This window comes from Sycon ciliatum, chromosome 7 (assembly GCF_964019385.1).
Source record: "Sycon ciliatum chromosome 7, ocSycCili1.1, whole genome shotgun sequence".
Taxonomy (NCBI): domain Eukaryota; kingdom Metazoa; phylum Porifera; class Calcarea; order Leucosolenida; family Sycettidae; genus Sycon; species Sycon ciliatum.
In genome coordinates this window covers 21,135,227-21,163,008 of record NC_088649.1, presented here as the reverse complement: position 1 = coordinate 21,163,008, position 27,782 = coordinate 21,135,227, and the positions used below count along the sequence as shown (strand labels likewise).

General features: G+C 47.1%; 2 protein-coding genes across 2 annotated transcripts; one reads left to right on the top strand and one right to left on the bottom strand.

Moving 5' to 3' along the window:
- Positions 1-1,938: 1,938 nt before the first annotated feature.
- LOC135821701 (uncharacterized) lies at positions 1,939-8,882 on the top strand. Its single transcript, XM_065334696.1, has 4 exons — positions 1,939-2,260; positions 3,606-3,808; positions 5,380-5,589; positions 7,976-8,882. Exons 1-4 carry the CDS (start codon positions 1,939-1,941, stop codon positions 8,045-8,047), a joined length of 807 nt encoding a protein of 268 aa, XP_065190768.1. The 3' UTR covers positions 8,048-8,882.
- Positions 8,521-11,031, bottom strand: LOC135821179 (translationally-controlled tumor protein homolog). Its single transcript, XM_065334246.1, has 4 exons — positions 10,875-11,031; positions 10,727-10,797; positions 10,221-10,647; positions 8,521-9,038 (listed from the first exon to the last, which is right to left on the bottom strand). The coding sequence occupies exons 1-3, from the start codon at positions 10,900-10,902 to the stop codon at positions 10,228-10,230; spliced, it is 519 nt and encodes a 172-aa protein (XP_065190318.1). The 5' UTR covers positions 10,903-11,031; the 3' UTR covers positions 8,521-9,038; positions 10,221-10,227.
- Positions 11,032-27,782: the final 16,751 nt, after the last annotated feature.

Genomic DNA, 27,782 nt, shown 5'->3' with positions numbered 1-27,782 from the left:
CCGAACAGGTCCATACACAGCTTCGCTCATTGCCTGGAATCGAACACAATGTTGTAGAAGTGCTGAGAACTCTAGCTCGTCTTGAAAGCCAACTTCAGGACCACAAGGCTGTCACAGCGGGGCGGCTGGGGCGGCTGAGGCCGCCCCACTTTTTCGCCCGTTTTTTTTTTTTTTTTTTTTTTTTTGGAGCACATTTACAACAAACCACAATGATCGCAGCTTAGCGCAAACGTGACAAATCCTTGTCCCCGTCGTGGTTTGTTGCACCAAAATGTACTGAAATGGCACCAAATGCCTGGAAATGCTTGCCATTGGCTTCAATTATTTTTGAAATTTTTCCCGGGGAGGGTAATGTTTGTCCCCGATCGTAGCTTCTTCGTTTGTTGCAGAATCAAAAAGACTTTCATTGCAGTTACCGTACACTGAAATGGCATCCAATACCCGGAAATGCTTGCAATTGGCTTCAATTTTTGACATTTTTACCGGGGAGGACCCCCTTCCATAGCCGCCCCACCTCCAAAGTCGGTGCGACGGGCCTGGACCAGGAGAAACGATATCAACGAAGGATTAGTGGATTGAGCTCCGAACTTTCCCAGCTGAGAGAGGACCTGGCCGACACTCGCCTGTGCCAAAATTTGGACATCGGCAATGTTACGTGTGCGTCTTGTAAATCAAACTCCTCCGCCATTGCAGACCTAGAGAGAGAGCAAGAAACAACCAGCCAGAGGCAGCGCCGAAATCGAAAGAAACGTAGTACGAGAGTACAGGCACAGAAAGATACGCTTTCCAACGGCCAAAGAGAGTTGGAAAGCTTGTGTCTTTGTGGGTAACCTGAACATTGTGGCTCATGCAAAATCTCACCGATTTTGGGATTTCCCCACAACTTTTTGCGTCCACAAAAATGTTGTGCTGGACCGCATTCCTGTCACTTCGCAGTGGCTTTTCGTTGGTGCAGTTTGTATCCCACCCTCCCACCCCTGACTTCTGGGTGTGTGTTTTGCATTGGCCATGTGGCTGTTGCAGTTACGACTGCTTTTCTTTTTTAGTTAAAAAACGTAGGGGTGGTGTGGGCGTCGTGGGCCATTGTATGGTTACATACAGCTTCAGATTGTATGGCTAGTGACAGGGGGGTTGAGTCTGCAGGGGAAGAATACAGTGATTGAACTGAAGCTGGATGATGACCGTGTGGTGTGTGTGTGTGTCACTCCAGGTCACTGACAGACAGTCACTGTCTGTTAGTGACCTGGAGTATGCTGATGATGCCGTTCTCGTGTCTGAATGCCGTAGTGATGCTGAGTTTGGTGTGGAGCTCTTCTGTAGTGTTGCCCGAGAATTTGGACTAACTGTGAGCATCGCCAAGACGAAGATCATGACGGCGGGCCATGGGGTCTCTGCTGAAGACTCGGCTGACATCGTTCTCCCCCTTGGCACTATCGAAGCCGTGCCGAAGTTCACTTACCTAGGATCCATAGTGACCCCTGGCAGTCGTTCTTCATCCGACATCAAGCGCCGTATTGCCGAAGCCTCAAAGGCCTTCGGAGCCCTCCAGAAGGTATTCACTGACAGATCTCTGTCCCTCTCTAGTAAACGCCACCTGTACATGGCCTGCGTTTCCTCAATATTACTGTATGGCGGAGAGTGTTGGACCCCACTCCAACGGGATATCAGAAGTTTGGATAAATTCCACCATCAATGCATCCGGACTGTCCTCAGCATCACCAAGCCTCATCAGTGGTCCGAGCGGCTGTCATCCACAGACCTGCGGAACCGTTGGGGAGACCCAGTACTGATGTCTACACGCCTCCGCAATCGGCGTCTGGAATGGACTGGGCACGTTGCGCGTATGGATGAGGATCGCACCCCCTCCAACTCCTCTTTGGGTGGCTACCTGTGCCTCGGCCGTTTTGTGGTCCCCGGCGACGGTGGAAAGACACGGTGATGACCGACCTCAAGTTTGCACTGCAACAGCCATCTCAGTGGTTCATCCTTGCTCAGGACCGCCAACAGTGGAGGGAAGTACGGGTTGCCCCTCAGTCGAGCTCCACCATGCCCAAGTCTGTGCATTGCGTAGTGTGTGACCGGAAATTCTCACGGGTCTCCGATAGAACGCGGCACAAGTGCACCACTCAGAGACGGCTTCCCATCCAGCTCCAGCATGGATCAGTGCAATGCCAGAACTGCCAGAGGTGGTTCCGCAGCAAGGGTGGCTACTCTGTTCATCGATGCCAGCCTGTCACGAGTTCTCCTACACCAACAGTCAGTCTGTCTGTGCCACTTTCAGCTTGTTGCCAGCAGCACTGCCCAACATGTCAGCGATGCTTCCGTTCTGCGGCCGGGTTCAAGCGTCACAACTGCAATCGTGGTGCGAGACCATCTGCTGCTGAGAGAGCAGCTCTGCCCCTCAGCTGCCCACATTGTAAACGCAATTTCCGCCGGCAGCAGGACCTAGCCAGACATTCGCGGTCCTGCTTGTGATCCGTGTCCCGTTTTCTGGTCCCCTTTCCATAGGGGTGACACTTGCCCCTCTGGGCAGTCATGCTGCTAGTAGTACCGTAAAGTACCGCCAGAGCGCCCCACCATCTCATCCTTTCGTGTCGTATTGTGGAGGTGGTTTGCTGTCTGTAGGTCATACGACATGAACCTTGTACACATATTGCACGTTTTGCAGTCAATCCGTACCTTCAAGAGGACACAAGCTCCACACAAAACCTGCCAAGTGTGACCTTAGTACACTAAGATTCTCACATCGTACACACTTCGTTGCACTCTGCCATACGATTTTCCTTTCTCTGGCTGTAAAATCAAGGTGGGGCGCTCTCGCGAGACGGGGCGCTCTGGCGGTACTTTACGGTAGTAGTAGTGTGTGTGTGTGTGTGTGTGTGTGTGTGTGTGTGTGTGTGTGTGTGTGTGTGTGTGCACTGATAATCCTACTGCTGAAACAATGCTACATCATTGTGTGGTGTAAGTCACATAACAGTAGGGGTGAAACAAATATACCGAATACTCGAGTACTCGCTCGGTTTTTTCAAAAATAATCGTACTCGGAATAAATCAGAGTACTCGTTCATGCATGGTACATGCATTTTCCACAGAAATCTGTAGTTTCAGTGCAGCAGTCGGCAGATATTGATGTGCAGACTATGTGGTGAACATTTGTTCACGAGCAGAGAGAGCCCAAATGACCCACCAACCAATAATGCAATATACCTGAGTAAAATGCCTGCCACTTGGTTCAATCAGGGTTGTATCATGTGATTTTAAGGCCCCTGGTGTGCAACTTTTAGGAGATGAAGAATACTCGAATACTCGAATATTAGATCGGAGAAAATCAGAGTACTCGAACTCGGGATCTCAGTGCCAACTTTCACCCCTACATAACAGTCACATCCCCTATATTCAGGTCCCTGGCGTATCCATCACTGATGTTCCACTGTACATGTACTGCTCAGAGTACACTTGTGCTTGATAGACTAGCAGAGTTGTCAGCAATCATGCTAGGGTACAGCATACTGCCTTTTATGGTTCTCCCAGTAGTCGAGTACCGGTAGTACAGTGGTCAGCGGTTCCGGGTGTGTGAAGCTATTTACACAATCGTCACTATACAGCTGTGACTGGCTGGTTTGTCTCCATAATACTGCTATCTGTGTGCAGGAGTGACCTTGGACCGGAGGTAGGCTATGAAGCCATTGGTGTCTGTGACAGCCAGCTGCCCACCGTTGCTGTGTGGGCCAAGGCAACCGCACAGGACACACCAGCTGCAGCAGCAGCCTCAGCACAGGGTGACAACACGCTGCGATCTGACACAGAAGTGAGTGTGCCGTGAGCTGCTCAATTTGCCCGTTGTTGTTTCTTCGAGTACATTGTATACACTGTCATGTGTACAATCAGGCATGCTTGTATTTGTATTTTATTATTTTACTTGGGCATTCCCAACAGACCCTAAGGTCTTCTTACAGGGTGCCCAAGATGAATGAATGTGTAAGTTCTTGGCGAAAAGAATTGGGGATATGATTAGTGCAAAGGGATTCGGGAAGCGCACAAAAGCGTTCAGCACCAAGGAATGAAATAGATTTGTATCCAGCTTGAGTTTGCACCATAGGTAAAAATAAAAATCACGGTTTGCGTGAGACTCGACTGGAAGCCGCGTTTTCGCATCCGTAGGAACGCCACCACCCTCTAGGATCAAGGCGCAGATGCAGAACCTAAACGGTGGGAGGTGAGTAGATCAGACCCACCCAATTAACTGTGGGTCGCAGCACGGCTGGAAAAATTCCTTCCGCTTCCAAGCAGAACTTGAACCTGGTACCCTCTATTTCTCAATCATAGTCTTAGACCATCCCACTCTGCCTGCCTTGGGTAAAGAACGGGGATTATTGACTTGGCCCCGGGTGACTCTATCTGTGTGAGCGCAGTCACGGCGGAGGGAGAACATGTCAGAGAGGGGTGTGCTGCAGATATTGTGGATGCAACAGAACACGAAGATGCTTCATTCATGTTGGCCAGAGAGTCATTTAAACCCGGGACCGGGCACGGCATTTAAACACTTAGGCGAGAAGTACCTCCTTTTGTCCTTTTGGAAACCCTGGGTAGAAATTGCTGTGTTTCTACTTCAGTATATCTTTCACGATCTCGCAATCTTCTGTCCTGCGTAGCTCGATTGGTCGGCTTGTGACAAAGTGGTTTCTTGCCACTAAACGAAAGTACTACTACACCATAGCTTAGTGATAGAGCATCGCTGGCCATTAGCGAGGCTCCCTGGCGTCTGTCCTGCTGGTTACAGTCAAAAACAATCTCCTATTTGTTCTTCGGGCTTTTCCCATTTCCACTCCCTCAACCTTATGAATACTTCAAGAAGCAATAATACATGACATTGCACAGTAAAGCTCTCCTAATCCGTGCAGGTCGAGACCGAGCACTGCCCGTAATTGGGAATTGCCTGCAACTCACAACATACATACCTACTGCATGCAAGTAAACATTTGTATGCCTGTCAATAGTTTAGGGGCCGTTTTTCGTTGGAAAGCCCTTTTATGACTCTAGATGGGTCAGAAGGTGTCTGGTAGACGGATGTGCCCAGATTACGGGTGTTCTACTGGTTGTAAACTGATATGCAAGCCTTGCCTGATAGACTGTCATCGTGAAAACATGTATGTAAGCTTGTAGTTCGCCCAGCCAGCACCACGTGCGTGTGTGTGTGTGTGTGTGTGGGGGGGGGGGGGGTGGTGTGTGTGTGTGTGTGTGTGTGTGTGTGTGGTGTATGGCATGCATGAGCTTTTTCAAACCATTCTTATTTCTCTGTGCCGCTCTCTCTCTCTCTCTCTCTCTCTCTCTCTCTCTCTCTCTCTCTCTCTCTCACTCTCTCTCTCTCCGTTCACGCAGCAGGAGGAAGTGTCTGACGAGAAACCAAAGAAAAAAAAGAAGTCCAAGAAGGCGAAGAAAGAGCCTGTCACTAAGGAACTGGTTCAGGATGCGGAGAAGAAGGTGGACCCAGAGAATTATGGAAAGGGCGTTGTCTTCTACATGCGAGAGAAGAAGGTTGTTGGTATTCTCCTGTGGAATGTCTTCCACCGTATGCCTCTGGCAAGAAGGGTGAGCTGCTGTGTGTTGTTTGTGTGTGTATTACTCTGTGTGTTTGCCAGCATCATAGCCAAGCCACGGTATGCCCCCCCCCCCCCCCACCCAAAATGTGTCTATCACCTGTGTGGAGCTGTTGCATGCCAAACAGAGTTGAACTCCGTTCAGTTTATGCGGCAACGAATTCGTGACTGCGATGGCAGCCTGCAACAGGCACTTTCTGTTCACACTTGTGTCTCATTGCAGTGACTTGCTGAACCGTTTGCATTGTACGGATCGTATTGGATTTCTAGCCTGTTTCCTTGCCAGCTTCTAGCCGAATGTCGCACTAGTAGCTCAATGAAATCCGGTCGTACAACGCCGGGCAGCGCGGTGCATGCATTGCAACCTCTGACCTGGGAACACTGGGCTTTTTCACTGGTACAGGGCACAGACTTCACTCATGTCATGTGATCAGATATCATTGAGCAGCACTTTTGTACTGTGCGTAGTTGCAAGGTGTGTGGCACACGCTTGTTGTGCACGCGGTAACCGGCACACAGCCTCCTCGTCTTTGAAGTCGTCTGCAGTACAGTGTATGTGAACAGAAGTATACAATATTCACTCGTTTGAGGGAAAGGCGCAAACCCAGGAGCCCTGTGTTAGTTTTTTCTATGCGGATCTGTGACTATTGCGTACCGAATATCTCAAGTAAGAACGTACTTACTGTGCATGACTTAGACAGACATGCACACAGTCCTGCACAGTGTGACTGGATGCAGAGCGGAGGTGAAGCTGTTCACACAGGATACCGCGATTCCGCGGACGCGCAAATTTGGCTTTCATCCGGGTTTTCGCGAAATTTTGCATAAACCCCGCGTTGTCCATGGGAATATACAAGAAAACAGTACATGATTTTGAAAATGTACTACAACGTCGTATCTGCCCATGAGTTTGTACGACAAAGGTGTACTCTCTTCCTCTCCTCTCCTCCATGCGCTCTCACAGCCGACTCAAGAGTTCTTTACATTTTTTGCCGAATAGTACCGTTCACCATTTGAAAGGTGTACTGTAATTTCACAAATTTTCGGTGTACTTTTATTTTCGGTACTTTCGGTGCGTCTGTTTCACACCTAAAATTTCAATACACCGAACAAACACTAACACACATAATCCAATAGGGAACTGCTTCTCTGTACCGAAAATTTCTGTTCACCTAACCTACAGTCCATTCAGAAAAAGATGGACTTCTAGCTTTTGGCCATAAATGGGTCAAACTTTGAGTTTTTTTAGAATTTTTTTCTGCAATCCCCTATGGAATCCTCTTCCAATTATGTTTCTGAAGTTTTTTTGTCCAAAAAGCAAGCCATAACAAGAATAGAATTCCGGCCAGGTTTTGCCCCAACAGCACTGAATTGGGAAAAACCATAAAAATCCAGGCCGTTTGACCCCGCCTGCAAACGTGCATTGTGCGGTTCGAACCCCAGTTCAGGTACCCTTTTTGGACCCTTTTTCAAATTTCAAATTTCGCAGCACTGCACTGTGTACGATGAAATCACGAAAAATCGCCAAATACGGGAGCTCGCCAGAGCCAGAGCCCATCTTTTTATGAATGGACTGTAGCCTGTTGCCCTCATACCGAAAATATTGAGCACCGAAAATTTCTGAAATTAGAGTACTCTGTACGCTAAATGTGTACCGATGACAGACAACTCGTGCATAATGACCGCATTATACCGCATATTTACCGCATAGTGGCCTGTTTTCGCCCGCATATTTTTTAGGATTTTGTCCGCGTCATTCTGTGGGGACAGGTCATTTAGGCTGTGTTTACATGAAGCGTTTCAACCCGGGTTGAGTTCGACCCGGGTCAGATTTCAACCCGCCATGTGCACAAAGTGAATGGCGCGTTTACATGACGCATTGCGCTTGACCCGGGTTGAAATTTCGCCCCGGGTTGATTTCAACCCTCCCCTTGGGGGGGGAGGGTTGAAATCAACCCGGGTCAAGAAAATCGTACAAACGTACTTCTGTGCGTATCTCGCGCCAGGTTTGAACAGCACTGCAGATGCAAATTTCGCGCGAACGGATTCACGTGACCATACAGGACTGTAGAAGTGGACTTTTGGCGGCATATCAGTATTTGACCCGGGTCAACTGTCTTCATGTAAACGCTCACCTCTTTTGTTTGTCGTACAGACTTTCAACCCGGGCTGAACTCGACCCGTGTTGAAATTTCTCATGTAAACACAGCCCAAGAAACTTCTGTTCACATAGTCATTTTGGTTGTACTGTGTGTACGCTGCTGGGTGTACACTTTGTATCTCTACAATCAGATAGGGCGGATTATTGATGTCTGCTCCCAAACTGTGGTTAACGTTATTTATGCTGCACTGTTGTTTTTATTTCTATCACCACACAGATTATTGCTGATGCTGAAGATCATGAGGACCTAGGGGAGCTTGCAAAGAAGTTCAGACTTCACGAGGAGTGAACAAAGAAAATATCCAAACCTGCCTTGCTGGTTCAGCAGCCAGATAATCAGACTGGCAAACCCAAGACATCACATGCACAAGGTCCATGAATTGCCTTGTTCACAAAAGACCCATTTGGTCAATATTTTTTAAGCATAACACCTTCCATTTTTTTTTAAAAACCATGCCCATGGAGTCGCCCTCTTCAGGGTTGTACATAGCTTTGTTCTACACCTAGTGTACAGACAGTGATGCCCATTAGCCAGACATAGGATATTTCTCGCTCTTATTATTTCTTATCTTGGACAATGGAGTTCACGATCTTCCAATTGCATAAGTTTTTCAAACCATTTTTAGAACTCAGCTAATTTTGCTGAATGCAAGTGTCAGCTACAAACCAACAACACCTTGTTCTGTTCCCCACCTGAACGATCACATTACGTGTGCGTACCCAGAGAGGCAACATACATACATACACACACAAAGGAACAGATTGAGTTGTCGATGGAAAATACCGAGTGTCAGATCTGATGGAGGTGTGTACAGTCAGTATGAAAGAGCTCGTACACAGTAGCAGCGCAGAGAATAATAATGCTTGTTGTCGAATATCACTTGGGGAAGGTGCACAGCAGCAGCAGCACACTTTCAGGACAAACAACCACCAGAGCAGCAGAGTTTAAAAAAATCAAGTACAGATGTAACATGTACACTGGGAGTCTCTCCTCAAAGCTGCAGTCACCAAACAAGTCAGTGATCTAGCAGCGATCCCATAGGGCGATGGGCATTGGGGACGACGCGCAGGGCACGTCAGAAAGACAGCAGCAAGAGCAGAGTGGCGGTTGTTGTTGCAACGGCGAGTATATAGGCACATACACACTCGCTGCTGCAGCGTGCGCGTGTCCGTGCTTAGTGACCAACGCAATGATAAAATCGACTAGCAGGCAGCATAACCTGGCGCAGTGATGTTGCACGTGTACGTTGCTGCAGTATAATGGCAGATGTCGGTAGAATCTGCAGAAGGAAGAGCCACACAGACACAAACAAAGAGCCATAAGATTGACAGCCAGAACACCACAACGCCACACCAAAGATGTGGATACAAAACGGGGGAAAACACAGACTGCACACACATCAACCCAACCAGGCACTACACACATGGATCAGCTTAGGTAGACTTCACGCCACATCCTAAACCACGTCAACGTGACGACGCACGAATGAAAACCTATAGAAGCCGTGCAATGCAGGCCAGAAATGGCAAACGCGAGTACAATGAGAAATGTAAAAACCGCACCCTTATAACCACTACATTCACATCGAGGATGCGTACAATAGCAAACTTGGGAAGGAATGCATGGGAACAGGACTGGACACCCATGTTGTGTAAATAGGAGGAACATAAATGTGCCGTTTCCCCCTGGCGCGGTTATTCGTTGGGAGTAGGTACTGTCGTGGACATGAAAATACGGTCAGAGCTCTCAAGCGGCCAAAGTAGCCGCGAGTACGTATACAGTACACACATTCGTTTTTGCGCTGCGGCACCGGTTCAACATATGCACTGCATGTAACGTTCGGTACGCACTACGCACTGAGGGCACGAGCCAGATTTCCATATCCACGACAGCAGTATAAAGCTGGCATATACCACCCAGGAACAACACAGCCATGTACATGTCTACCCTTGTTAGTATGACATCAGTTACAAGACAGATCGCCTTAGTAGACAATGATCAACATCCCCTGACGCCTGAAAAGCATACATTCACGTCTGAATAATAGATAATACTCATTATATAAGACGAGCAATTCAAACCCCCCGGCCGAGGTTATCTACTAACGAGGGTAGACCCGCATTTCAAAATTAGAAAGAAAAGATTCAAAGCGCTGAATGACGTCACATCTGCCCAACCAGTTTGAGGATTGGCAACAAGGCACTGGATTACGATCATCAAAGATACTTGTGAGCACCTAGACTAGAATTGAACAAAGAAAACGCATTTATGCGCAATAACTCGCCGATCCATTGCTAGCCCCGCTAACAAAGGACAAAAGCATGAATGATACGTCGGCTGCTGATAGTCAACACGGGTCACGCAGTAAGATGTGGGGAGGCATAATGAGCACAACATTTTTTAGTTGAATAATGGCGATTTGTTTAAATTGTAGGATCTTGAACAAAAAAATCATTCTCACCTTGGTTTTAGCATTTCTCCTCGACCAAACCATCCTTGAAGAAGACGAAGAATGGGGTGATACCATCCTCACGGTAGTTCATCAGGATGGCCATGCCGTCGGGGTTCATTGACTCGCCATTAAAGAACTGGAAGTTGTCGAACTGGCCCAAGAACTTCTTGATAACGGCAGGCATGCCCTTGACGAACGTGTCAACACGGGCTGGGGTCTCAGTAGCCAGGTGTGCCTTGATGGCCTTCATGTATTCCTTAATATGCAGCTGATAGGACTTCTTCGTGAAGACAGTCTCAGAAAGACGGTGAGACATCACAACGTTGATTCCAGTAGAAGCAACGGTTCCATCAGCACCAGCACCCTCATCAGCACCCTCAGCAGAGGCATTACCACCGAAGAGGGAATCATCCAACTCACTGCTTTCGGTGACAGTCTGAGAGGCAATGCATAGATGCAACGATACTACTGGCCACATCCATGACAAACAACGAACTCCACTTCACCAAACTTACCTTTCCCTCGACCTCGTAATAGAGATCGTCCACCAATTTCATTGGGAAAGTATCGCTGAATAGCTCATCGCCTGCAGATGGCGATAAAACGGCCACCATTTCTCAACAGACCGCCTCGGAACACTTCAGACAAATTCTACATACTTACCAGAGATAACGTCCCTGAAGATCTTCATGATGAAAGTTCTAAAGTCAGCTCAAACTAGCGTCGACAAAGAGAGAAGGGAAAAAAGCTCTACCTCCAGACTGAAAGCACAAAGGAGAGATCGGGCGCAAGATGGCGGTCCACGGTATATAAAGGATCCCGTCTCCATGGTGAATCGGGGGAGTGCATGCCGTGTGTGCCCGTGGACTGTGCGCCGAAGCGTAACGCAGTGCAAGCATGCAGCTCAGCAGACAACGCGGAGGACCCACTTGTGTGAAGAGTCAGAACGCGCTCGCACTCGTACATGTGTAGCCTTTGACTTGGACAGGATATCACGCAGTCATGGCGACCCGTCATTGTGCTGATCCGCGACATGCGTGTTAAAACAAAATGGCGTCACGATTTATTGAAAGTGGTACATGACATCATAACATGTAGTTGGTGGCACGAGTGTTCAAAACCATTATTTTGAACTTCATACTGTTCGTCTTCTTTTTGATATGCTCTCTTTCCATCGTCCTTAGCTTTTGTTTGTTGTGAGCTGTTTTGGCTTTCTCCTATACCTCTGGGGATGCCAAGTGATGGTTTTGAGAGGCTGGTGATGGCTGTGAGCGAGAGTTTTGCCGATCGGCGTCGTCCTCGCTATAGCGATGAAAATACTAGTTACTGCGCACCTGGCAGATATCACAACACGTCGGAGCGTCCAGGAGCAAAGGAATCTTGGGTTTTCACTGGAATCTAGTTCCTCCAGCATCGTGTAGCCCACTGTCAGTGAATGGCCGTCCAGAAAGGTTGAACCTGGTCTTCTGCAGCATCTCGCAGTCCTGCGAGGCACACTGAATACGCCTGTCATGTATTCTACAAATAAAAGTCACGAAGTAGTGGACTCTACAGTGATGAGTCTATCCTGTATGCTGCAAAAGACGCAGGAAATGCGACTGGTGTCTGTACACTGGACGCCAACATCCCAGTCTTCTCCTGCAGGATCTGTTTGACATTGCAATATCGGTATGCAGTGGGTCCACATTGACGGACTAGGGCTTCGACATCGCCATACGCGCGGACTGACGGCATGCGCGCCTTCGCGCCTGATGCCTCCGACACACCGTCAGCAGCTAGTTCAGACTTCTGACCCCGCTCCAGGCACCGACGCTTCTATGCAGGACGAGCCCTCATTGCTCTCCCCGGACATCATTTCCTCAGCCGTTATGAAGATGAACACCCTCCACTCTCTCCTCGAACGCGTGGAACGCCTGGAGAACAGTGCTGAGTCTGATCTGGAAGCCGATCTCTCCCACGCGCGCGCTCCGGACCCGAAAGATCGCTCCCACGCTTCGAGCGTCAAGCTCCGGACCTATCCTGCCCGGAACTTCCAGTTCTATCGGAACCTCCGACTTTGCCAGGACCTCCAGTTCTCTCCAAGCCCTCGGTTCTACCCACACCGCCACGTCGTGCGATTGAAAAAATCCAGCGCGGAGAGTTTGTGGAACTTGAGGAACTCTTGCCGGAAAATTCAGCTCCCAGGGACAGGAGCCAATACAACTCAACTGGTTACAGCTGGCGGCGACATGGCTCAGCTCTCGCTCAACCTCAGCGCAAAGCACACGCGCGCGCGCGCGCGATCAACGACTTCTTGGCTTGGCTGGAGGCCTGGACGATCTACATGGGCATCGTCGTTCTTGCTCGTCCTGACCGAGCTCATGAGCTTGTCTGCTACCAGCACATACTTTGTACTGCGAACCAACAGTTCACGACGTCTGCTGTGCTGAACTATGATCGAGCATTTCGCCAACACACCGCCAGCATGGCACTGCGCTGGGACGTGATCAATCAGACACTGTGGAGTATTCACCTACTCCGCTCCGAGTCCCCGTCCGTCATGCACCAAATGCACGCTCCAAAACAGCCGCGACCGCTGCCCACATGCCGCAGCTCAACACGCGCAGCCCTTTCCATCAGTGGCGGGCAGCACCCGCCAAGTCTGTTTTAACTTCAACCGCGGCAGGCCCTGTTCCCGCACACCCCGGTGCGACCGTCTCTACGCCTGCAGTTCATGTGAAGACAAAGGACATGCCGCCACATCCTGCACCAGCACCACCCGCTTCAGGTGGCAGCGCCCTGCAGATAGCCACGAGAAGACTTCGAAGCCCACTGAGAAAAAGTAAGCCGGGCCGATCGGCAGAACTCTCGCTCACAGCCATCACCAGCCTCTCAAAACCAGCACTTGGCATCCCCAGATGTATAGGAGAAAGCCAAAACAGCTCACAACAAACAAAACCCTAAGGACGATGGAAAGAGAGCATGTAAAAAAGAAGACGAACAGTATGAAGTAATTACATGTAGTTCAAATGGTTTTGAACACTCGTACCACCAACTACACTGTATACGGCCCCCGTGTAATATGCCGGCATTTTTTTGAGCATTTTCGGTACAATCCGCAAACCCAGCACTTTGGGCTCGTGATGCAGCATTTTGGGGGAAACGGAGCCGTTGTGTATCAAAATTGAGAGAAGAAAAAGTTACTTCCCAAACCTGAACGTCACTTCCGCATTCCGTGGGTTAGCTTCTTGTTGAGTAGTTTATGCCATGGCAGACTCGAGAAAGTCTCTTATTGGGTGTGTTTCGGATGACAGTGATGAAGATGAAGAATACAATCCTACGACTCCCTCCCTCCCTCCCTCCCTCCCTCCCTCCCTCCCTCTCTCTCTCTCTCTCTCTCTCTCTCTCTCTCTCTCTCTCTCTCTCTCTCCTCTCTCTCTCTCTCTCTCTCTCTCTCTCTCTCTCTCTCTCTCTCTAAATGAGCTTGACTTCATCTCGTTTTGCAAGGCGGGAGAGAAGCCAGTTCGCGTTAAGCCCAGACGAAAGTTGGTTACGACTGATCTCCTGTCAGCGGCCTCAGACTGGAAACTTCTTGTCGACTCAGTTAGTGCAAAGATTTCTTTCCCTAGCTGTGTTGCACTTACCACCCTAAGACCAGATATAGTCCTGTACTCTACGAGTCGTAGGATTGTGTTCTGGATGGAGTTGACAGTTTGTACTGAGGACAGATTCAGTGTCAGTAACTCACGGAAGGACAGGCGGTATGCGGATCTGGCCGATCAATGCCGAGCAAACGGGTGGCAGGTCGTTTCTTTTTCGGTTGAGGTAGGTGTGCGTGGTTTCATCCCGGACTCTCTTCGGAGGGCTCTGAAAGCGCTTGGATTTTCTAATCGAAGAATAACATTTATTTGTAATTTGTGCAGTAAGACGTCTCTGCGAAGCAGCTACATCATCTGGTTGCGGCGTCAACAAAAACACTGGTCGGAAGATCCACTTTTCTGAGGTACTGTATGTGGGGCTCCGTTTATTGAGGTGCGTTGAAATTTATTCTCTTTATCTTATTATTTCTTTTCTATAATTTCCCCATATGAGTTCCTATCAGTTGCTGTGAACACCTTGAGTGGAGAGCGCTTGCTCGAGCGTTGAACCGGGTTCTTAATCCACCATACCCAGTTCGCAAGGCTGGGCGGGGTTGTGAGCAGGCTTTCATTTCATCTTTTCGTATTATTTCTTATTATTTCTGCTTTTCATCTCATTACAAAAATTCTGCGCTTTTTCTCCATCTGCGCATAAAATCTAGACTGACAACCTGCTTGTTAAATCATGCACCTGCTTTCAGGCGTAAAAAACCCTGTTGTAGAGGTCTCAGTCCTCATTTGTTAGACTTACCTGTCTTTATAAATGTAACTTTCTCTCTCTCTCTCTCTTTCTCTCTCTCTCTCTCTCTCTCTCTCTCTCTCTCTCTCTCTCTCTCTCTCTCTCTCTCTCTTGTTGTTGTTGCAGCTGCTGTGGTGTTGCCGTTGCCGTTGCTGTTGTTGTTGGTCTGTTGTTGTTGTCGCTGTTGTTGTTGCCGTTGCTGTTGTTGTTGGTCATTTTGTAAGAGCTTGGACAGTTCATTTGTCCAGGCAACGAGAGAGCTTAGAACTCAGGGCCCTACGCTATGCTTTTTTGCCTTGATGACCTAGACAAAAAAAAAGCATAGGGATGTTATAAATTCTTTAAAAAATTCCTTTTTTTTTAAAAGACATAACCTGGGATTCGAACCCGCACTATCGCGCGCCCTGCATGCATCCCCCGATGCACTTCGCATACATACTAATTCTTCCAAGTTGTTTCACATTGTGATCTTGCATTTGAAAGCCCTATTTGAATATGCATTGTGGCCAGCCGTCTTTGATGGCACAGTACGGTAGGGGATAGGGACGGGACAGGTACGGTCGAGGGTAATACGACACCGTCTCCCGTACCGTACCGTACCATCAAACACAGCTGGCCACATACAGCTGCCCGCAATATTCAAATAGGGCTTTCAAACGCAAGATAATAACGTAAAGCAACTTGGAAGAATGGGTATGAATGCGAAGTGTATGGGGGAATGCATGTAGGGCGATAGTGCGGGTTCGAATCCCAGGATATGCCTGAAAAAAGAAGAATTGAAAAATTTATAACATCCTATGCTTTTTTGCCGTCAAATACGGATAGCGCCAGGCGTGACACAAACAAACAAACACACAAACAAACACCAAATTAAAGCTGTGTGGACCCTGGCTAGCGCCAGACGTTACTGAAGTAACGTCTTCTGCATAGCTACGGGAATAATTATAACATTGCACCAAACTGACCGACAGTACTGACGTTCTACAACAAACTGGCTATCAGCTCTAGCACGTCTTGTAGGTGCTTGGTCCTTTTCTTCCATCCGAGTTTTCATATTCAATTGCCATTGTTTTTGTCATGTTTTTCTTCTTGTTGTCTTCGTCTTTTACTCACTCATGTGATATTTATCACTTTTCTTTCACGAGGGAGATATGTTAGATTTAATCTCCTATTTCTGTGTAATTTACATGTACTACTGTGTTCAATGGTGGTGAACCACGATGCATTGATCATCATGAATGCATGTGACATGCGTCACAGATCTGGTTTCTATTGCTGGCATCTATTACGCCTGACTGCTTTCCGCCTTGGATTTGCATTCACAACTAAATGTACAATTATTTCTGCATGGCTACATGCATGTACGATGCAATGCTGTTAAAATTTATGTTGTTGCCTGTTCATACTGTCCTGGAGCTGGAAAGACGCTAGTCTTACTTACTTCTTCTACTTTTAGTTGTTGCTATCTTGCCTAAATGGGCAGTTAATATTTGCAGCAGTTGTGCTTCGGTTCATAGTTGTATCAAGGAAAGTTAGAACATATGGTTCTCTGTGCTTGTAAGACCACAGTGTAGCAAATGTAACACCTTGCATGCTGGAACTAGCTGGCCGCACACATGCACTCCTAGCCACAACAACAAATAGCACCCGAATATATACCCTCCAGTTGCATGAGAATAGTGTTGTACATCAGTAGTACTAGTAGTACAATATTCTATCACAACGAAACCCAAAAAAGCATGATGGGAATAAGTGATCAATGTTGAGAGAGTGTGTGTGTGCTAGTGTTCATGAGAAAGCAACAAAAGAAGAGAAACTGAAAGATAAAAAGAGCTTGTGCCTGTGTGTTAGAGAGAGAGAGAGAGAGAGAAACTGACAGACAAAGAGAGACACAGAGATAGACAAAGAGAGATACAGTGTACGTCAACAGAGAGTGAGAGAGACACACACACACACACACAGAAAGAGAGATGGAGAGACAGACAGAAAAAGAGAGTAAGTATGTGAGAAAGCGAGCCAATACTTCGTGCCGAGCTTGATCAATACGCGATCAATAATCCAGTCAAATAAGGACATCCATGCTTTGTGAGTGAGTGAGTGTGAGAGAGAGAGAGAGAGAGAGAGAGAGAGAGAGAGACAGACAGAGAGACAGACAGAGAGACACACACACGCACAGAGACAGAGAAGAGAAGAGAGAGTGAGTGTACGTCAACATGCGTGTTGAGATGTTCCACGACAAAGTGCAGTGGATCCATGCTTTGTGAGTGTGTGTGTGAGAGAGAGAGAGAGAGAGAGAGAGAGAGTGTGTACGTCAACATGCGTGTTGAGATGTTCAACGACAAAGTGCAGTGGATCCATGCTTTGTGAGTGTGTGTGTGTGTGAGAGAGAGAGAGAGAGAGAGAGAGAGAGAGAGAGAGAGAGAGAGAGAGAGAGAGTGAGTGTACGTCAACATGCGTGTTGAGATGTTCAACGACAAAGTGCAGTGGATCCATGCTTTGTGAGTGTGTGTGTGTGAGAGAGAGAGAGAGAGAGAGAGAGAGAGAGAGAGAGAGAGAGACAGAGAGAGACAGAGAGAGAGAGAGAGAGAGAGAGAGAGAGAGAGAGAGAGAGAGAGAGAGAGAGAGAGAGAGAGAGACGCACACACCCACACACATACATACACAGAAAGAGAAAGACAGACAGAAAAAGAGAGTGGGTAGCATCAAGAAGTAGAGACTATACCAGCAGCTTCGACTAATATTCTTCAAGTTCTAGTTGGATGTGTATTGAAGACAATGGTAAGGGGGGGGGGGTGGTGTTATTGGAGTTGTTCATGATGAACAGTGTATCTGCTAGGCACATGTTGCATCCATTGGTCCTGTTTGAGTGACAGTAGGCGTGCAACCGGACAATGTTGGCGAAAGGCTGCATTACCAAAGAATTTGGAGAGAAAGAGAGAGAGAGAGAAATGCAGTGGATTCACGCTTCAAGGTGGCCTGCATCACTGGAGAGAAGACACTCACCCTGCACAAGCCCTATCAAATGCCACGTGCAGTTCATCATCGTTGAGTAAAACAATCACCAGTGCAAGCTGAATGGCATGCTCCATGCCTCGCTTCAACACACCGCGCGGTATTTTTCACGTGGCTCATCATGCTTCAAGGTAGCCTGCATCACTGGGGAGAAGCCCCTCACTCTGTACAAGCCTTCACGAGTGCTGTGTGCTCCTCATCGTGGAGTGACACCTTTTTCCAGTTATATCTACGTCAGGCGTATTGATTGATAAATATGGTGGTAAAGACACACCTGGCAGTATGGCGGTAAACACACGCCTGCCCACACACGCTCTCTATGCTGCGAAGTTCTGGCACAGAGCTCTCCTTCTCACCACCAGCACCATCAGTTCGCGCCTGGTCGATGCATGGCTGGCGGTATCCGGCATAGCAGGCTGGTACATCAAGTAGCGCATGGCACATAGATGATGACACAGCAACGACATAGCTCGATTGCGACGTACGTTTCGTCCCCGCTGGACTCATCAGGCAAAGGCGTATTGATGCGCAGATAAGTCATGCATTGAGGCAGCCTGTATCACGGGAGAGAAGCCAATCACCTGGCAAGAGCAGTAGCGAGTGCGTGTGCTGTTCCTCATCGTGGAGTACCGTTAAAACTAAAAAACATGCGCCAATGGAAGTTGCTTCAGCACCTTCTCTGCCATGATCAAGTTGCTACACAGGTCCTCATCGTGGAGTCGTATCTTTTCCAGTGTACGTCAACAGGCATGTTGATGTGTTCCGCGACAAAGTGCAGTGGATCCATGCTTTGAGGCGGCCTGAATCACTGGAGAGAAGCCAATCACCTTGCGAGAGCAGTAGTGAGTGCGTGTGTAGTTCCTGGCCGTAGAGTAACGTAGAACATGCACAAGTGTAAGCTGCATGGCACCCTTCACATCTCGCTTCAGCTCGTTCTCTGCCATGATCAAGTTGCTACAGACCTTGCACGCTGATTCCATACACCACTGCCACAGGTTATGTCTGTCAGCTAGCTACAGCAACAATATCCTCTTCATGAATGTTCAAAACTATTTTCTTGGGTCAAAATCAGCTCTCCACTGTCTACAACACAGCATGATCGCATGCTGTCTACAACACAGCATGATCGCATGTACATGGACAGGATCCAACTGCGATGCAGCTCTCCTGGAAGGAAGCAAAGTTCTCCAGTCGCCAATGCCATCGCTTGTCAGTGTCACTCCAGAAAAAATAAATTTCAATTTCAGATGCTACGAATTCAACGCATTCCAGTCTGCTTCCACCAAGACTACTACAGGGCATCTGATTTGACAAGGTATATCAGTAGGACTTGGAAAAGTCACAGTAACAGTTTGCAAGATCACTAGCCATTACAACAAGTATCAGAACATCAAAACAAACCTCGTGTAGATCCACAATTTCAGATTCAACCCATCGATCTACAATTTTAGGTTCCCTTTCCCGCCAGCTGGACATGCATGCATGCATGCTCTCACCAGGCCGGGAGTCGTCAAATGCCGGTACTTGACGACTCCCTGGCTCTCACTTGTCAGCCAGCTCACACGTCTTGTCGTGCACGCGCAGACGTCCAGCACACACGCGTGTCGAAATGTGTTTTTTGGCGGGTAGTCGGCAAAAAATTAAGTGAGGGTCCCTTTAGTCCTTCGCATACTTATGCGGACCTTCATACAAACTGACAGTCAACTTCTTCCTGGGTCTATGGTGGCGGTCTATATGGGGTTTGTGTGAGGTTTATATGCCCAGTATAAGCCGCCAGCATGATGAGCAAGTTGACTGGAAGTTTGTATGAAAGGTCAGCATAAGTCACTGTACAAACTGTCTCAACTCGTGTCAATGGCGGTCGATTTTCACAAGCGATATACCGTTGGAAAGGTAGCTCAGCTTTCCAGTGATATAAAGTTCTTTGCGATAGGACTAGATGTGAGTGAGCGATGACGAATGAGATTGCATAAAATCAAAAAAACGCGTTCTGTTCATCAGTTCATGCTTACTTTTTGCACGCGACTCGCTTTTTCTAGGAGATTTCCCTTTCCTACAGCACATGCGTGTTGGGCATCAAACAAAGCGCTTGGATATCAGCTTTGCAGCGTAGTTTGCAGCGTGAAGTTTGGTTTAGTTTGAGAGAGATGGCGAACGAAAATGTATTATGAAGTTGTTTGGCGATTCTGAGTCATGTAGGGGCTTCTTCTAGAGCACATAGAAGTGACCCTGGAATGCATATGGAGCTGAGAACGGCTAGGGAGTCTTCGCTTAGCTCAAGCCTTTCCAACAAGCCGTAGATCGTGGAAATCCATCAATGAATACGAAAAATGGCGAAACGGTTTGCTCGGCGACGTGCATGCAGGGTTTGAAATGAAAGCAAGTGCGCTGAAAGCTAAGCCGGCAGTGGGAAACTAGACCAGCAGTAAGCCTTCCAAGTTGGAAGGTTGTTGGTTTGCACTTCGTAGATGTGTTGGAGCTAGGTGTCGCAGGGTTTGAAATGAAAGCAAGTGCGCTGAAAGCTTAGCCGGCAGGGGAAACTAAACCAGCAGTAAGCCTTCCAAGTTGGAAGGTTGTTGGTTTGCACTTCGTAGATGTGTTGGAGCTAGGTGTCAGGTCGTCGAATGTCTTACTATCCTTGTCAGTTTTGTGCCTTGTTGTCGCACTATCTGACTGTATAATTATTACCTCGTTACCTTGGTGGACTGTTAGCCATCAATAGTAACTTATAGGTCCTTTTCTCTGTACTAAAGTACACTGAAACAAAATTGAACTATTATAGAAAACCTAATTTAGAGAAACAACACCAAGAACAACAGTAGTGAAATTTAAATGTGTACATTTTAACCATGAAAGCGAGAGTAATGACGAATGCGTGTCCTAACAATTAACTTGGAAATGAAAATGATAAACAAAAGGAAGAAGGAAGGACAAAGTGATAACGCATAACAGCAGTACATTTCACTTAGAACACTAACGGTCAAGCTTGGCCACACCAAACACGGCACGTTACTTGAAGAATATCAACCTAATTCTCTACTATCTTTCGGTACACACAAATTAGGCTTGTACAAATGCTGATAAATAGCTAGTGCACTGAATACCGGTAGTAGGTTTGTTTTACAACTAAGGCGGACTTCGCGGCACACATTGATAGAATCCTTTCCTTTCCATGATAAACATGAAAATACCGGACATCGAGTAGGTCCGATCGTTACTTCTTTAGGTGTTTGAGTTGTTGACAAATACTTGTGCAAAATACGGCTTCCGCAGGAGGTAAAGTCTCGTGACACCTTCGCTGCATTTTGTTCCATTCTGCCCGCGCCTAAGTTGAATTGAATTGAATTCGTTGTTTTCCATTGCTAGCCTAATCTTCATACTGCTCTCTCCAGGTTCCTATAGTACTCCTTTTGTTTTGTTTTCTTTTCTCTTTTTCTTCTCCTTCTTTCTCAGTTGTCCCCACCATGGCTGGTCAAAATCGCCCGCATCACATGCTTATTGGCACTATGTCATCGTGATTGTGAAATAATAATAATAAGAAAATGGCTGAAAAGCGCTCGAAATATTATGATTTGAAGCGGGAGATTTCGAGGATTTGGTCCCTCAACCAGGTTGACGTGGTCCCTGTGGTTGTCGGTGCCCTGGGAGGCTTGGTGGGGGAGACTCCTCAATGCCTTCCGACTGTGCAGGGAGGAGACCTGGCTATTGTGCAACAGGAGGCTATACAAGGTTCGATTAAAATACTGAGAACTATCCTTAACATGTAGATGCACCTCTGCTGCGTTTGCATGTTCAATAGCTAAGAGACTTGAATAACGACTGATAAAGACTGATATTTCCTTTGTTACTACTCCCTTCATTGGTTGATGTATTTTGCCTGTCGCTGCAAATTCTTTATTATTGTTTTGATGTTGGAGTTCGGATTGAGTTTCTTTCCTTTCTTCCTCTTCCTTCAACTAGTTCTTGTCCCTTTGGTTTTTAGGTTTTATTTATTTGTTTATTTTTGTTTTTGTTTTTTCACTTTCTTTTTGCTGTCCCACCCATGGAAATATTTCCCGGTGGGTCTGGCTTATGGCCTTCGAAAGAAGTGAATAAAGGAGAAATAATACGAAGTAGTGGTTGCGACTTCGGCGATGATTTGTAAGAAAGGTTTGCTCCCCACACCGGAGCTCGCGCTATTCCGCCGACTTTACTTGACACTTGACTGACTCACGACTGCCATCCAGAGCACACGAGAAGTCCATCGAACCTTCGACTCGGCAAACCTGCAAGAAAGCCGACGTCTGTCTCACCGTCCAGGAGCGACACTGACTCACGATGCTATCTGGTGTTCACGAGGTGTTTATCGCGCTGGAAGCGGAGCGTCTCTGTAAGTTTGTATCCCTGGTGATGTTTGTGCCTGGAGAGCACTATATAAGTGGTGCTCTTCAGGCACAATCTTCCTCAGCCTACTCAAGCTCAACTGATGAGGGGTGAATTCCCCGAAACACTGTGTATTGAGCAGGGAGTGGTGCTTTCTTGCAGGTTTGCCGAGTCGAAGGTTCGATGGACTTCTCGTGTGCTCTGGATGGCAGTCGTGAGTCAGTCAAGTGTCAAGTAAAGTCGGCGGAATAGCGCGAGCTCCGGTGTGGGGAGCAAACCTTTCTTACAAATCATCGCCGAAGTCGCAACCACTACTTCGTACTGTTGTGCCCAGCGCGGGCTTGCGACTAGTTGGTTTGGAGGTGACAGCGTTGCGAATGACCGAGGGTCCTCGACGTCTGTCTCACCGTCCAGGAGCGACACTGACTCACGATGCTATCTGGTGTTCACGAGGTGTTTATCGCGCTGGAAGCGGAGCGTCTCTGTAAGTTTGTATCCCTGGTGATGTTTGTGCCTGGAGAGCACTATATAAGTGGTGCTCTTCAGGCACAATCTTCCTCAGCCTACTCAAGCTCAACTGATGAGGGGTGAATTCCCCGAAACACTGTGTATTGAGCAGGGAGTGGTGCTTTCTTGCAGGTTTGCCGAGTCGAAGGTTCGATGGACTTCTCGTGTGCTCTGGATGGCAGTCGTGAGTCAGTCAAGTGTCAAGTAAAGTCGGCGGAATAGCGCGAGCTCCGGTGTGGGGAGCAAACCTTTCTTACAAATCATCGCCGAAGTCGCAACCACTACTTCGTACTGTTGTGCCCAGCGCGGGCTTGCGACTAGTTGGTTTGGAGGTGACAGCGTTGCGAATGACCGAGGGTCCTCGACGTCTGTCTCACCGTCCAGGAGCGACACTGACTCACGATGCTATCTGGTGTTCACGAGGTGCTTATCGCGCTGGAAGCGGAGCGTCTCTGTAAGTTTGTATCCCTGGTGATGTTTGTGCCTGGAGAGCACTATATAAGTGGTGCTCTTCAGGCACAATCTTCCTCAGCCTACTCAAGCTCAACTGATGAGGGGTGAATTACCCGAAACACTGTGTATTGAGCAGGGAGTGGTGCTTTCTTGCAGGTTTGCCGAGTCGAAGGTTCGATGGACTTCTCGTGTGCTCTGGATGGCAGTCGTGAGTCAGTCAAGTGTCAAGTAAAGTCGGCGGAATAGCGCGAGCTCCGGTGTGGGGAGCAAACCTTTCTTACAAATAATAATAATGGTCCGTTTAGCCATTCTTAGTAAAAACCGAGCGGAGAAATTCAAGCTCAGCCGCAAGTTTAGGCCGTGGTCACACCAAACAAGTCGTTTCCAGCTTGCGCTGAAAGTGGCTTGTAATTGTGCTGAATGAAGCGGTTGGTCACATCGACCCATGTGATTCGCTGAATATGTTTGCGTGCTGTAGAGGTTTTTTTCTTCGGGTCCATTTTGGAATTTGATTTTTGGAATTTCAAATTATTTTTTCTGTTGAACATGTACGTGGCAATCAGCAGAGTTTTGGTACTGTACTGGGGGCTTCATTGGCATCAGGGTGCTTGTTTGAAAGATTCAAGGAGGTTTGAGCTTGTAGTGCAGCCAAGGATCCAGAAACTAGACTCCGTGCCGTTGTCTGCATACTTCGATCGCACAATAGTCAAACATCTGTCTGGAGGGTCGTGTCAATATCAATCTATATACCGGAATTGTCTTCGCTGTGGTGATGGTGATATGAGTGCAGAGTTTGGATCGGCCAAGAGCGCAATTTGGTGTTGTGGTGTATTGGATTTCATAATTGCCGGGTCGTCGCTACTTCTTCTTCTCAACTTGTTTATTCAACTTCGAAGTTTTTTTCTTATTTTTGCATTTATGTTGAGTTAAACTATTCACTGTATTGATACATGGTGATGATTGTGCTTCGCTTTGCCCGTGCAAGAGGCCTTCTCTTCACATTGTCACGAGTTAGTTTTTGATATTATGTATAGGGCATAATGTTTATCTCACCTCTTTGGTCCCGCTCAGTTTAGCACTTTTTGTATAATTGTATCACTCCGATAATCATTATTTTATTCCCTCTCTTGTACAGTATTGTTCGTCAGTCACGATCACTGATGAGGGTTACAAGAAAATCGATTTTGGATAGACCTCTTTTGAGACTTTTTTGTTGTGTGGCACGACCGCGGAACTATTATTATTCATTGGATTTAGGAAACAAGATGCTGACGCAGTCCGCACAATGGCAGCGGACCGACAGGCATGGCGTGGAGCCCGCCCCACCTAACAGGACTGATTCTCGTGATCCACGTGATTCCGCGGGCATGTTGTATGCATATTCTATTTTACTTTATACTTTGGATGAAGTTTTCCATTAGTCCTATTGGTATTGTTGCTAACGGCTTTTGTTGACGTCACTTCTGTCATTTCATTGTATCGTATTATTCTTCGGACATCAATCCTGAATGGCATAAGCGAAAGTGGCACCCCCGCGGCGCTATGTTTAAATGAAAGGAGCAAACTGTTACATGTTATCCGTAGTTTCTGTCCAACACTAACACTAACAGCTATAATTAATGTTGTGTAGTCAGAATGTGCAACAGCTTGCAAAATACGGACTTGTGTGATACTGACATTCAACGATAATATGCTCTATCACGTCTTGGATGCGCAAAGCAACAGCCTTCCAACTTGAAAGGTTCTAAATTATGAAATGCCATGAGAAAGGGGAAGGTGACTTTAGGTGAGCACACTCAAGACCAAAACAAGCTAAACATCACAGCAAACAAAGATTCTTAGATTTGACAAGATGGTGACGAAAGACGACGGACCACGGCACAAGACGGTCACGGCGCACTTCGAGAACGTGAAACAAAGACCACCCAATTTGGGAGGGTCATGTTTATCGGAGATAAACAAAAAGAGGGGACGTTACCCGAACACGAAGTGAAACAGACCGGACGGCACTTTCTCTTCGTACTAAACTGCAGTCATGTAGAATGGAACTTGTGGTGGACTAACGAATGGCAATAACAAGTAGCCCTTTATGGACAATTGCACGACTTTAGATCATAATAATTACATGATCGAAACTTCAAGCGGGGATTTATGGGTCGATTGTCATCGTTTCTCGATTGCTTTTGACAAATCCACAGTTGAGATGAATGCGGATCGAATGAGCATGAAATCTACGTACGCCACAAGTAAAAAAAGTTCGCGAAAACCCCACTGAACATTGCACATTCAACAGTGCATTCGCTTTCAATGGAACTCAAAAGGTTTTCAACACTTCACTCTGGCAACTTTTACTGATCCGAATTCGGTCTGGTGATTATGAAAGCTTTGTCCAGCAACAGCAATCTGCATGCAACTTGTACAAGTATAATAATCATAACCGTTCTGGAGTTACAGCAGTCAATCGAATGCCTCATTTCCATGCTAATTTAATTGGTCCATAAATTGGTAGTATCAAACGACATACGTTTGGTTCTCGAAGTGAGCCACGGCCGTTCTGCAGGCGGGATATTAGAGAGGTTTAGTCCCACGTAATCCGTGGGTACTTTACTTGTGTGTACCACGTGATACTCAGTGACCCATGTACAGACGTTTTCTGATTCACGACATACCGTGTATGGAGGCTCACCCACGTTCCGCCAGAACGTGGGTGGAAATCAGAATGGAGCGCATTGTGCGAGCTGTGAGGGTGCTCAGCTGAAGAAGTTTCCGAAGCACGAAATCTAAATATTGGATGAGCTTCTTAGGCCCGGGTAGCTTCGTCTTTTACCAGGCTTGGGCCTTTCGCTTCATGCTTTTGTTTGTTCCGTGTGACTAAACACAACATTGCAACGTGGCTGCCCTTCATCCACTTTACGTGGATCACCCACGTACGCGTTTCCGTTACGTGGGAACTAAACCTCCCTATTGCCAAGTTTTCAGACTTGGGGCTATGCAGCAGCAGCATCAGGTTCGGTATGAATACAATTGAGCTCTGGACTACAGTGCTAAACCCACACATGCACACACCATTGAACACATTGAACACATAATAATTATTCTCTCAGTCTTCCACATACTCTCACGCACCCACGCTCTCTCTCTCTCTCACTCGCACATACCATGGCTGTACACATACACACAAACCATTAACAATTTGATGCCCATCGCCGGAGGAGATGATAGCGATCCTACACCAGAAGCCATAGCAACTTGTGCTGGGATTGCACAATTCAACAGCTTGCAAGGCTGAAGAATTGATCGCCACTATTTAACCTGGCGTACACAGTAAGCTACACTATACAACTATGAAGTGACTTTTTATGGGCAGCAAATCCCTACGTTTTGGTCTTTTTTGTCTTGAATCGAACCGCAACCTCTCAATTGGAAATCGCTGCATATACCACTGCACCATATGGGACACACACGATCATTCCCTGAATCTCACAAACACACACTCATTCTCTATCACGCACGCACACACACACACACCATACCACACACACACACACACCACACACACACACACACATACTCATTCTCTCTCTCTCTCTCTCACACACACACACATACTGCTGCTGCATAGCCCCAAGTCTAAAGGCTTCGCAACTTCCAGCCTGCACCTGACTCGTACGCTATGGTTCCCCGCAGTATTTATCATCTTGCCCCTCTTACGTTCATTCTGCCCGCTTTGGAGCCATCAGTTGCCTGATGATAAGTTACAAAACAACTTTCCCTCCCTCTCTTGTGTGGAAAGCTCTGCCCTATATGGGTATTGAGCACAGTGGAGCACGGTACTTGTTTTTCATTCATTTATATAGGGCAGTCCCCACAGACTCAAGGTCTGTTATGTTTGTGGGGGCTTTGGAAAAAAGCCAGATGAAGCGGCAACTCCTGGCCGTCGAAGCATGACTCTGATCTCTACATTTGTTGTCCACCGAACAACCAAAGACAAATCTGAGCCCCTAGGAAATGTAGTGCTATCAGGAATAGTACCATGAGCGAAAGCTCTAGTTCGAAACGCATCGCGAAACTGGAATGGACGAAGAAGCTGTCGAAGTACAAGTGGGACTAAAGGATGATGACGCCTATCGGACAGCCGCCTGCTGCTTGTGTAGGGCTTGGCTGGTGGGATGGGATGGCTGAACAAGCGGGCCTACCTGCAGGCAAGAGACATACATTACATGTAGATGTACATGAGCTGGGTGGTGCGTGTTCAGAACATCATGTCACGTAGTAATGACCGCAGGTAATTTTCTTTAGCATTATTACATTAAAATTATTATTTCATTACAACATCTCAATATTCAGTGGAAACATCGGCCAATGTTAAGAGAATGGGTGATAGCCACCAAACGGCAGATAAAGATAATCAGGGGTTAGGAGGTAACACCAAAGAGTAGCAAAAGCTACACCAACAGAAACTCTGTGAAGAATGTTTTACTAGGTACGGTTCATGTTCTCACAAAGTCCAGCACCTTTTTTTAGTGAGAACTTTCTAATGCGAGTAGAACTTTCGATTGCTCAATTCCGTTCAGGATCACGAAATTTGACATTTACCATAATGTTGAGGACAATGTGCTTTTAAAAAAACAAAAACAATGTGCTTTTAAGCACATTGTCCTCAACATTATGGTAAATGTCAAATTTCGTGATCCTGAACGGAATTGAGCAATCGAAAGTTCTACTCGCATTAGAAGGTTCTCACTTCTCAGCTATCGGCTCGAACAAGAGTTTGAAAAAGACACCTTAGCTCACAAACTCACATGGATACATAAATTATAACTTTAACTCCCAGATAGGTATATTTTTGCAAAGTAGTGATAATTATGGTAATACAGTATT